Below are 12,502 nucleotides of genomic sequence, written 5' to 3' on the forward strand. Positions count from 1 at the left end.
TGCTATAAATTTCCCTCTGAACACTGTTTTTGATGCACACCATAAGTTTTTGTTTGTTGCATTTTCATTTTTATTCATCTAATTATTTTCTTTTTTTTCCTTTTTTTTTTGGCTGCTTTGGGTCTTTGTTATTGTGCTCAGGCTTTCTCTAGCTGCAGCGAGCGGGGGCTACTCTTCATTGCGGTACACGGGCTTCTCATTGTGGTGGCTTCTCTTGTTACAGGCTCAGGCTCTAGGCACGCGTGCTTCATTAGTTGTAGCTTGCAGGTTCAGTAGTTGTGGCTTGTGGGCTCTAGAGTGCAGGCTCAGTAGTTGTGGCACACAGGCTTAGTTGCTCTGTGGCATGTGGGATCTTCCCAGACCAGGGCTCGAACCCATGTCCCCAGCATTGACAGGCAGATTCTTAACCATTGCACCACCAGGGAAGCCCCCATCTAATTATTTTCTAATTTCCATTTTGATGACTTCTTTGACCTTTGGTGTGTAAGAAGAGTGTATTGTTTAATTTACAGACTTGTGAATTTTACAGTTTTCGTCTCGTTGCTTTTCAGGTGTATTCCATTGTAGTTGGAGAAGATATTTTGTATAATGTCATTCTTTATGAATTTATTAAGACTTGTTTTGGGCCTAATATAGCCTCTGTTCTTGAGAATGTTCCATGTGCACCTGAAGAATGTGTAGTCTGCTATTTTTGGGTGGAGTGTTCTATATGTTTGGTAGTTCTAGTTCGTTTATGGTGGTGTTCAAGTCCTCTATTTCCTTATTGGTCTGTCTAGTTGTTCTGTCTATTACAGAAAGTGGAGTATTGAAGTCTTCAGTTATTATTATAGAGCTGTTTATTTCTCCCTGCAATTCTGTCAGTGTATGTTCATATATTTTGGGGCTCTGTTGTTTGTTGTGTATATGTTTATAATTATCTTTTTGAAGAATTGACCTTTTTTAAATCAATATTTAATGTCTTTTGTATATTGTAACAGTTTTTTACTTCACATTTGGACTGCAGAATGGTGGAAATAAGTCCTTCCTTATCAGTATTTTTTTTCTTTTATCTTTATTGGAGTATAATTGTATCAGTATTTTCTTAAATTTTGAGTTATTAGCCAAGTGATAGACTAACTTCTCATTGGCAGTTGTCTAGTGCTGTGGGCTTGCTGACATTGCATAGATGGAAAACTGTTGCACATGAAAACTGTTTTGACAGTAGATGAATGAATTTTGTTTTTGTTTTTTTAAATAGTGCAGGTACATTAATCTCCTTTTAGCTAAACTAGATTCTGTGACTTTGATTTTATTTTTGGCATAACCACTAAAAAAATCTTGACTTCCTTGACTGTCCTCTGGGCCATAAATAATAGTTTTTCACATGCTTTAAAGACTTGCAGTCCTGTCCCAATTAAAATTCCCATATTAGAAATTTTTAAAAAGACAGAGGGCATGCAGCCTTTGGAGTTGGAGACTTAAAGATTGTGTTCTGCTAATGTCTGTGAATCTTAAGTAAGGTATTTACTGTCTCTGTTCTGTTTCCTTATCTTTAAAATGGGAATTATGATGCCTATTCAGTGGGATAATTCTTTAATTTAGTCAACAAATATTTGAGAGCTATTTATGTGCCAGTCACTATATGCTCTTGAGAGTACAATGCTGAGTGGAACAAAGTCTCTGCTCTCATGGTTGTTGTGAGCCCTAAATGAGTTTGTATGTGGAAAGCACATGCCAGTACCCTGGCTCTTATTAATCTTATCAACCTCTACATTTTTCTTCTTATTTTTGAGTTTTGAAAAATTTCTGAAATAGTTCTTGTATCTGCTCATTACTCTGTTTTTCCTCCTGTCCCCTCTAGTTTAGACTTGTCTTTCATTCCCAGATTATGGCCTGTCTAGATAATTTTCCTGAAATCTCATTCAAATCTTATCTCCCTACCCTTTCAAAAATCTTCAACCATATTTCTTTACCTAATTTTCGAGGTCTCTCTAATCTGATCACTGAGCAAACTTACTTTCCATCAATAATAATAATCACTGACATGTGTTGAGGATTTACTGTGTAGATAGCACTCCTTAGAGCTTTACATGTATTATTTCTTTGTGTTTTTTGATAAGTAGTTTTATTATTCCTTTTTTTGTATATGGAAAAAGTGAGGCACAAAGAAATTAAGTAATATGCACAGGATCAGATCATGCAGCTAGGAAGTGTCAGAGGCTTGAATTTAATTCAGTCTCAATAACCAATATTTTTAATTACTACTCTTTTATATCTGTACCTGCATTTGAACACCACTACATCTTTTCCATTTTCTTCTCTAGGTTTGTTTTGGTTTCTCTTTCTAGGAATGCCTTTTTCTACTTGTACACCTTCTATTCACATTTTACCTATTATTCACACACATTGCCACACCCACCTCTGGAGCTTTCATTTATAGGCACCTCTGATGGCAGAGACCATTACTGAGGGTTTTCTATATCTTAGCACCATGATGTGTTTAATACATATAGTTTTGATTTCTGGTTTCACAATATTATAAGATCTTTTGGTTTTTCTAAAGAGTTTAAAAGGAATTGAAGTTTTCATAGCCAGACTAATAATTTGTCACATAGCCTTAACCTAAAAGGAAAAAACAAAATCTTTTTATGTGCCTTTAAAATAATTCATAATAACAGGAATGATTTTGGATAGTTTATATAAAAATACTTATTTTAGGCTACAATGTAAGGCTTAAAAAGGAAATACAAATAAAAAATTTCTTTTAAATGAAAGTCATTTTTAATAGGTGTCTGAACTCAGGACAGGAGCTGCAGAAGGACTAGCCAAGCTGATGTTCTCTGGGCTTTTGGTCAGCAGCAGGATTCTTTCTCGTCTTGTCTTGTTATGGTACAATCCTGTGACTGAAGAGGATGTTCGACTTCGACATTGCCTAGGCGTGTTCTTCCCAATGTTTGCTTATGCAAGCAGGTATTTAGTCACATCGATAAATCAAAACCTAACTTGAAGTTAAATTCAGGCTCCCTATGAGTCATATCTATAGTATTTTGTTGTTAATGTTCTTTTTCTTCAGTGGTAAGTGAAGAACTTACTTAGATTCTATCTACCTGAATTATTTGGCTCTTTCCTAGATGAATATGTACTCTATCTTGGTGGGTTGCATTTAATATATAATGTTGTTGCTGCTTTTTAAAGAATCATATGTTTTTTCTTTGCCAACATACCTCAAATTGTTTTTCAATAGGACCAACCAGGAATGTTTTGAAGAAGCCTTTCTTCCAACTCTACAAATACTGGCCAATGCCCCTGCATCTTCTCCTTTAGCTGAAATAGACATCACTAATGTTGCTGAGTTACTTGTAGACTTGACAAGACCAAGTGGATTAAATCCTCAGGCCAAGAATTCCCAAGATTATCAGGTAGGTGAGTATGTTAGCCTGTGGGATGGTCTAGCGATGGTAACTAGCATGCTTTGGCAAAATAACCCCTCTCATATATTCTTTGAAATAGTGAGAAGCTACGTATAGATCTTGAGATTTCTAGTTTATATGGTAGCACATAACACAAAGCAAGAAAAAGAAAAAGATCTTTTGCAACTATGTGGATGGACCCAGAGGGTATTATGCTTTGTGAAGTAAGTCAAGAGAAAGACAAACACTCTGTTATCACTTATATGCAGACTCTAAAAAGTAAAACAAACGAATGAATATAACAAAACAGACACACAGTTATAGAGGACAAACTAGTGATTACTAGTTAGGGAAGGGGAGGGGAGAGGGACAAGATAGAGATAGGGGATTAAGAGACATAAACTACTATGTATAAAATAAACTACAAGGATTACTGTTACAGCACAGGGAAATGTAGCCATTATTTTATAATAACTTGGAGTATAATCTATAAAAATATTGAATCACTCTGTTGTGCACCTGAAACTAATATAATATTGTAGATCAATTATAATTAAAAAAAATCTTTTGGGAAATGGGGAGATAATCATATAAAAATAGAAGTAATCAGTGCTAACATTTTTGCTACTGAAAAGAAGTTACCAAAAATTCATCATCCTTACTACCCCCTCCCCACCTAGTTCTGGCTGTTAATCATTCTGAATAATGACCTGTTATGTAGGACTCATTGAGTCCTCAGTTGTTGGCTTACCTGCTCTGTTTCTGATACAAGGAAGGAGAATTCAAAGATTGAAACTCACCTCAAGCTTAGTTTTGTTTTTAATTCAAAGAAGATATAGTAAGTGCATGCCCTCCCACAAATTACATGTAAGCTGGTTTTTAACCCTTTAATATCATTTGATCAAACATTCACCATATTGAAAATTAATGTGTTAATTATTTCAGATGCCAGCTGATTAAGTTGAAAATATTGGTCTTCTGTTTTGTTACTTAGTGACTGCATACTTCATTTGAGTTACTATGTTACATGTTATTGGAAAGAAGATTATAATGGATATTAAGGCAAAATATAGTAAGGGTCAGTGATATAGCTACTAAGTGCTTTAGCACTTTAAAAGATGGCAGGTTTCATGTGGTATGGGTGATGAGTACAGCATTACTAGTTTTAAATCTCACTGAGTAAAATTCACTTAGGCCTTGTTGGGATTTGGGGAGTGGTTTGGATAGAGAGAAAGACTTTTAGTAGAGGTGATTAAATGTAGCTGGTAGTACAAGTCATGTTGGGGAACTGTGGAAAAAATATGTCAGCTAAGGATTCTGAATAGGTCTGTTAGGGAAGAACATTAGGATAGGGAATTTGGAGTTGACTGTTTGCAGGGCGTATAATGAAAGGGTATAATGAAAGGGTTAATGGGATGACAGTTACTTATTAGGGAGATTAATTTGGTGGTCAGTTTCATTAGGTGAGGTGAATTGGTAAGAGGAATAGGGAGAGAATATTAATAAAGAGGGCAGTTAAAAGTTGATATAATTAGGAGATAAAAGCTTACAGAAAAAGAATAATATAAAGTAGTAGAAAGTAGACAGAAAAAAGTAGTAGAAATTGACATAGAAAAAAAATTATGGGTAGAAAAGCCTAGAAGAAAGAACTTTGTGTGAGGCAAGGGAGATGGAGGAATCCAAGATAACTCTGAGCTCCTAAGTGTGGGTGACAGAAGACTTCAAAGAAGCTGTTGACATTAGGGCGTACTCTCATGATCAGCATCTTGGAGGAGTGAGGGAAATAGATTGGGCAGAGGAAGAAGTTGAACTGCCATGCAGTCTTTTTTTTTTTTTTTTTGGTACGCGGGCCTCTCACTGTTGTGGCCTCTCCCGTTGCGGAGCGCAGGCTCAGCGGCCATGGCTCATGAATCTAGCCGCTCTGCGGCATGTGGGATCTTCCCGGACCGGGGCACAAACCCGTGTCCCCTGTATCGGCAGGCTGACTCTCAACCGCTGCGCCACCAGGGAAGCCCTATCATGCAGTCTTAAGGTCCCAGCTGATCTCACAGAAGTTCCAGAATTGGGATAGTTCTTTGCTTTGTCCAGAATTGAAACAAGGCTAGGCTCTTGTACCTGTACATCTACCAGTTATTGAATGTGGACTAACCCTTGCGGGGAAGGTGTGACCTTAGGCAGAGCCCATTGTCTTCAGCTTGGATCAGTTCTGCACCTGGGAACTTTTAGCCCCCATAACTCGTGGTAGCCTGGAGAATGAATGGTCAGTGGTAAAGCAGATGGATCTGAGCCCTGTACCACAGCATCCACTCTACAAGAAGGGGAGCTCACATGGGGAGGACTATGACAATTTTGTTTTAGACATTTTGGATTATGTCAAGATAATTAGTTGGAAATGATAGATGTGTCAGACTGTATTGTAATCACACCATTTCAATTGACAAGGATTTTTCTCTTGATTTTCCAGGCCTTGACAGTTCATGACAATCTGGCTATAAAAATTTGCAATGAGATCCTAACATGTCCATATTCACCAGAAATTCGGGTCTATACGAAAGCCTTGAGTTCTTTAGAACTCACTAGCAGTCTTGCTAAAGATCTTCTGGTTCTACTGAATGAGATTCTGGAGGTAAGTAGTTTCTAGTTACTCTTAATGTGTATAAATTTTTATCAAAGTAGAATTTACATGATTCTATTAATTTATGCATACATTAGTATGCTCTGACTTTGCTCATTTGAAGTAAATATTTCCTTCATAAATTTAATAGAATTTTAGAATGTTGTATTAACTTTATCAGTATATAGCGTTTTTGAAAGATTAGAAAATGCTGCACTAAAAAAAGTTTTCTGTTACAGCAAGTAAAAGATAGAATGTGTGTGAGAGCTTTGGAGAAAATCAAGGTTCAGTTAGAAAAAGGAAATAAAGAACATGGTGACCAAGTTGTAGCGGCACAGGATGACAACACAACTACAACTGTTTTTCAAAGTGAAGATGGTAATGACATACTAACCTGAGTATTTATAAGATTCTGTCCTTTTCATCTTTACTGAGATACATTGTTTTCCTCCTCTAACATATATGTGATTGTATGTCAGAAATGGAAGAAAAGTTTTTCTAATTAAATCCCCTTAGGAAAGTGTATTACTGAGAAATGTTCACTCACCATATGACCATGCATACTATGTTCCTAAGAGTTTTGCTTGCTTATTTTCCAGTGTTCACATTTTTTTGGAACACTTATGATAAATTTTCAATAGCTGCTATTGGGACTGGTTGTCATTGATTTGATCATTTAAAGTATTTCATGAGGCTACTTTTAATTTAGTTCATTAATAATTCTATTATTTCCTTTAATAGAAAACAACAAAGAAGTATATGTAACTCCTGTCAAGGATGTAAAAGAAACCCGAATGAAATCCACTCAGCAAAAGACCAACAGAGGTAATATATGGATTGACTAGCTTTTTTTTAAAATAAGTTTATTTATTTAATTAATTATTTTTGGTTGCATTAGATTCTTTGTTGCTGCACATGGGCTTTCTCCGGTTGCAGCGAGTGGGGGCTTCTCTTGTTGTGGAGCACGGGCTTGAGGCACGTGGGCTTCAGCAGTTGTGTGTGGGCTCAGTAGTAGTGGTGTGCAGGCTCTAGAGTGCAGGCTCAGTAGTTGCGGTGCATGGGCTTAGTTGCTCTGCGGCATGTGGGATCTTCCTGGACCAGGGATTGAACCCGTGTTCCCTGCATTGGCAGGCGGATTCTTTTTTTTTTTAATTTATTTATTTTTGGCTACATTGGGTCTTCATTGCTGTGTGCAGGCTTTTCTCTAGTTGCGTCGAGCGGGGGCTACTTTTCGTTGCGGTGTGCGGGGTTCTCATTGTGGTATCTTCTCATTGCGGAGCATGGGCTGTAGGCGCACGAGCTTCAGTAGTTGTGGCTTGCAGGCTCAGTAGTTGTGGCACACGGGCTTAGTTGCTCCATGGCATGTGGGATATTCCTGGACCAGGGCTTGAACCCATGTTGCCCACATTGGTGGGCGGATTCTTAACCCCTGCGCCACCAGGGAAGTCCCCTGGATTGACTAACCTTATAATAAAACTTCTCAGTTTTGTTATCCAGTGAAATAATTTGTTTCCTTAGATAGGTATAAAGATTATTTATTGTCTTCAGTATCCTTAACTTTCTTTTTGATTTGTTTTAGCTGATACTAGGTTTTGCTTTGTGTCTAAAAGACATTAGTGTTGCTTCAAGTGCTTTTGATTGAAAGAAATATGATGCAAAAGATCATACTGCAAAGGACTATTTGGGTTAAATTAAGATTTTTATTATCAAATGATGAACAATGATTTTATATTTATATTATCAGTTGTTTGTGGTCTGTCCTTTATATAACTAAGCATTTTTGTCCCTTTTATCCTCCTAGTATTTTTCTGGGCTTCTCTTTTCAGTTTTATTTCATATTTTCCCAACATAATTTATTTTCAAAGGATATCCAACAATAGGGGATTTGCTGGAATAAAGTAAATGTTGACTATTAGGGGATCACTTAGGAAAAAAAAATGAAATTCAAGGTCTTTTTAATCTTTTATTATTTTCTTATTACAAAAGCAATGCATGCTTATTACAGAAGAATCAGAAAACACATCCAAGCAAACTAATCAAAAGAATGCTAATAATTCCACCTATGAACCAACCATTATTTTAATCCTTGAAAAATATTTTTTGAGGCCCTTTTCTGTGTAGACTTAATTTTTTTCTAAATGGAAAAAAGTAATATTGTTTTGTAGCCAGTCAGTTATTTAAATGCTAATTGCTGGCTGATTGTTCCACATTAGTCCCATATTGTTGGATGTTTTCTTGGGGATAACTGTATTAGAAGTATACAAGCAAATATGTACAGTTGGAAGAAAACAGAAACAAAAACTCTCACTTGAATAAGTAGGGTATATAAGTTTCAACCAAATGATCATATTGGATAATCTGCTTTAGATCAGATTGCTTTTAGTCAGGTATAAGAACTACACCTCTTTTTTTTTTAATAGCTCAAACTTCATTTATATATGCTGTTTTATTATCATAAATGAGCATCACAGGCCACTTCACTGCTTAACCTTGTGAATTTCTAGCTAGTAGAATTTTTGTAACCCCCCAGCATATAAAGGGCTTTAATTTTTATACTGAAATGTTTTAGAACACACATTTGAATTGACCATGTATATGTTCGAATATTTTATAATAAACTATACCTTACTGATTAAAGTTCTATTTATTTAGGATCTGTTTTATGGGCTAAATCTCTCTTTTTAACCTTAATTTTCATTAGGTTCTCCATATACCTTGTGCTATGAGGTACTTTCTTTATATAACATTTTTCACATGCTTCTTTCCCCCAAATAAATTTAACAAAATTTGCCACCTATAACTCAATTTCCATCTTTTCCCTTGCTTATTATAAGAGCTTACAAAAGAAATTAGTAAAATTTTGATCTTGCTGGGGTTCCTTTTCTCCATGGTGTTGATCATTTGTATCAAGGTGGCTGGGAACTAGGAGGAAAGGGTGTTGAAGAGGGAAAGATAAAGGATTTGGGTAGCCCAGAAAACAGGTTAAAAATGAGCAATTGATTATAGATTTTGATAATGATTTATATACTGTCTTTAAGGACGGAGAAAAGTGACAGCTTCAGCTAGAATGAACAGGAGACGTCAGACTGTTGAGGCTGAGGCTGACTCTGAAAGGTATGCCATGCACATCTAGAATATGTAAAGAGGTTTATCTTCATTAAAAAAAAATGTCTAGAAGTAAAAGAAAAAAATTGTAGTTTGCTTATACTGTGATTATTTAACAAGATAATCTGTGAAAATTTACAGCTTTTTAGATTATGTATCTAAGAGCATTTGACTTCCTCTGGCTTGTGTGCTTTTCCTGTCCGTTGACATGGCTTTTAGTACTAGGTAGTTATCTTTATGTTCTTTCAAATTGTATTTCCATGTATTCCTCTAATTATAAGATCATGTATGTATGACTTCTCTGAACTTGAATTAGCAAACTATTGAGATTCAGATTTGGGTTCTCTACATTTATAATGATAGAATAATTCTGCCTATAATTTGGATGATGTTAGTTATATAGTTTATTTTTGGTTTCTGCCAATAAGCCATTGTTGGAAGCTGTTTACAGCTGTCTTGCATTCATTCATTCATAGGTAAAATGTATATATTTTCAGTTTATAACTTTAGATCAAGTTTTAATTAAATTTAAAGTATCTTTTGGGGAAACTTGCTGTTTACAGTGTTTTAGGAATGTATTGCCTAAATAAATAGAACTTATTTTTTCACTACTTGAGTTTCCCAAAAAACTCTTGGGCAGTTGTTATGGTTCCTGTTTAATTACAAACTTCATTATAGAAGTTTGGGTTTTTGGTTTTTGCTTTTTTCTGTATAATACCGGGTTCCATGTAGATATAAAAAAAAAATTAGTTAGGTTTTCCATGGTTCACTTTGCTGGATAGCCAATTGGTGTTTTTTGGTTTTGAGATTTCAGTTTTAAGCTTAATGGAATCAGGATATCAATCACACACGGATAGAATGACAGAAACAAAGTTTTATTTATAAATAAACTGGTTTTAAAGCTTGTATTTAAATTGGTGTATTTCAACATCTGTTTAGTGATCATGAAATTCCAGAGCCAGAATCAGAAATGAAGATGAGACTACCAAGACGAGCAAAGACAGCAGCACTAGAAAAAAGTAAACTTAACCTTGCATAATTTCTCAGTGAAGATAAAAATTAGGAGAAGATATGATGGAGGTGGAGTCCTTTGAAAAATGTCCTTAAAATTATATTCATTTCTTTGCTTTAATAAAGTTACCCTTGTATGAAAATTAGAAGAAGTCTGATTCTTGTAGAACTTTCTGCTGTGTGATTCCACATTACTTTAGCCTGTATTGAAGCAGTGAGACAGCGTCCAACAGTGTGCTCCACAGACCATCTGCATCAGTCATGGATTTAATCAGAATCTAAGGTGGGCCCAGGAACCTGCTTTTTAACAGCCTTCCCAGGTGATGCTTATGAGTTCTCACATTTAAAATCATCGCATTATAGACAACTTTTAAATGTAACTAGCTGGTAGCTTGCATTTGAAAAGTTTGACTTAGATGTGGCAGATCCAACATAGATAAAAACACCTCAGAACACATTTTAAAAACGACATCTTAAGGGCAAATGAAGTACCACAAACTGGCTAGAGAGGAGCTTACTTCCAGGAAAGACTAGTATAATGAACCAAAGTCCCCAGCATCCAAGTTCAACAGTTATCATTTTGATAATTTTGTGATTCTTACACTTAAAAATATTTTGATAATGCTACATGCATGAGTAATTTTTTTCCTAGAATGTTTGCATATGAGAGCCCAAGTTTGCTTATGTTGCGATGGTTCCTGGGTTAGGGAAATGTTCACATATACATGTTAATCATGGAGTTCTCTATGTTTTTGGCATAACAAAATATTTATTGTGGGTAATAGAAAATACTAGTAGGAAAAGAATGTGACAGGAAGTCCACTATATACTAGTGTGTGAATGAGCACTATTTCTTCACTGTAAATTTATTTTCGGAATTGGCACTGGCCTGACTTAAGAAACTTAAAACTGTGTCAAATCAGTCCTCTTTCCTTTTGTAACTCCCAACCAAACACCTTTTACTCCTCTGATAATCATCTCTATTATTCAGAATAGAAATACCCTAACATTGGATCCAATACATTGGTTTTAATAATAATTGTGCTTTTTTAGGTTTATTTACCAGAGGCCATTTATTTAAGGTGATGTTCTAAGATGCAGCTAAAGTAAGAATGCTGTGCTTTTTTGAGCCAAATTGCTACATTACATATGTATATGTGCTTTATAAACCTTAGAAATATAAAAGGAGTCTGAAGGTTACAAAGAATGCTTATTAAGAAAAAGGAAAAGGCAGATATGGTGGTGATATAAAACAATGAAAAATAGATGTTTCTCATTCTGTTGGCTCTGTGTCTTTTCCTGTGCTTCAAATTCCTTATGTAAGCCTTTTTGTTAAATCCCTGTCTTTTTAAAAATAATTTGGGGGTTGGGGTAGGCTGGGAGAAATAAGGACTTAGAAGGTACACAAAATGTGCCATAAGTAGAAGTCTTTAGAAACACACTAAACTAAATCCCATTTAACCATAGCCAGGCAATCCAAAGGGAAGGAGCCATGTTCTTACATACTTTACATGGACCACCATACCAAAGCTTTCCTTCTCAGCCATGGGAAAAATTAAGCATCAGACTTTGAGTATTCTTACTATTCAAGTTTTGGACACAATCACATAAGCCAATCACAGAAGCTATGCTTTTGTACTACTAAAGAGGTAAGGAATATTATCCTCATTTTAAGACATCCCTTTACACTTTAAAATAAATGGCTAAAATACAGTAAAATCAATGGATGTAAATCCATTTACCATTTTTCATTCAAAATGGATAACTTAAAAAAACCAAACAGTATTCTTATCTGCAAGCAGCACAGATTTGCTGAAGAGTCAACATGCAATTGTGCCATTGCTCTTAAAACCCAGACTTCATAGATTTAAAAAAGTACAGAGAAATAACTGATCAGTTCAAATTCTCCTTAGGAATGGAAACATGCTACTTGATGATAAACTATGATCAATTTTTCTATACATATATAACTTTGAAAGAGATATACTTCTAAGAGATACCTTTGCCTTTTACCAATTTGCTTCGAGGTAGTTGGTATCCACCTGTTATAGAACTGTTCATGGGTCAGGTAATCACAAATCTTTACAATACTAGCCTTCTAAATCTCACAATGCATTATATATTAAGACATTGTGCACTGAAATAAAACTGGGAACAATTATATATTTAAACTTAGGGAGTAAAAAATTCACAAAATACCATTAAAAAGAGAGACTTCAAAAATCCATTTGTACTGCAAAATTCCACAATGGTCTGGTGTAAAACATGTAAAAAGACATACAAAGAATATAATCAAAATGATTAATGCTAATGGTTTAATATATAGACAAATCACAAGACTAGAAATATTTCAAAATCAATCGATAAATGTTTATCAGCAGGA

At 35.1% G+C, this 12,502-nt stretch overlaps 1 protein-coding gene across 1 annotated transcript in view; it reads left to right on the plus strand.

The window, feature by feature from the left end:
* The window catches only part of NCAPG (non-SMC condensin I complex subunit G), a 47,773-nt gene extending 37,626 nt beyond the window's left edge, over nucleotides 1–10,147 (plus strand). Inside the window, exons 15-21 of the mRNA XM_007449825.1 lie at nucleotides 2,768–2,949; nucleotides 3,224–3,398; nucleotides 5,854–6,019; nucleotides 6,247–6,381; nucleotides 6,745–6,828; nucleotides 9,042–9,117; nucleotides 10,048–10,147. Of these exons, the coding sequence (XP_007449887.1) occupies nucleotides 2,768–2,949; nucleotides 3,224–3,398; nucleotides 5,854–6,019; nucleotides 6,247–6,381; nucleotides 6,745–6,828; nucleotides 9,042–9,117; nucleotides 10,048–10,147 (918 nt within the window). The remainder of the gene's footprint in view (nucleotides 1–2,767; nucleotides 2,950–3,223; nucleotides 3,399–5,853; nucleotides 6,020–6,246; nucleotides 6,382–6,744; nucleotides 6,829–9,041; nucleotides 9,118–10,047) is intronic.
* Nucleotides 10,148–12,502: the final 2,355 nt, after the last annotated feature.

This window comes from Lipotes vexillifer, unplaced genomic scaffold, assembly GCF_000442215.2.
Source record: "Lipotes vexillifer unplaced genomic scaffold, Lipotes_vexillifer_v1.1 scaffold1067, whole genome shotgun sequence".
Lineage (NCBI taxonomy): Eukaryota > Metazoa > Chordata > Mammalia > Artiodactyla > Lipotidae > Lipotes > Lipotes vexillifer.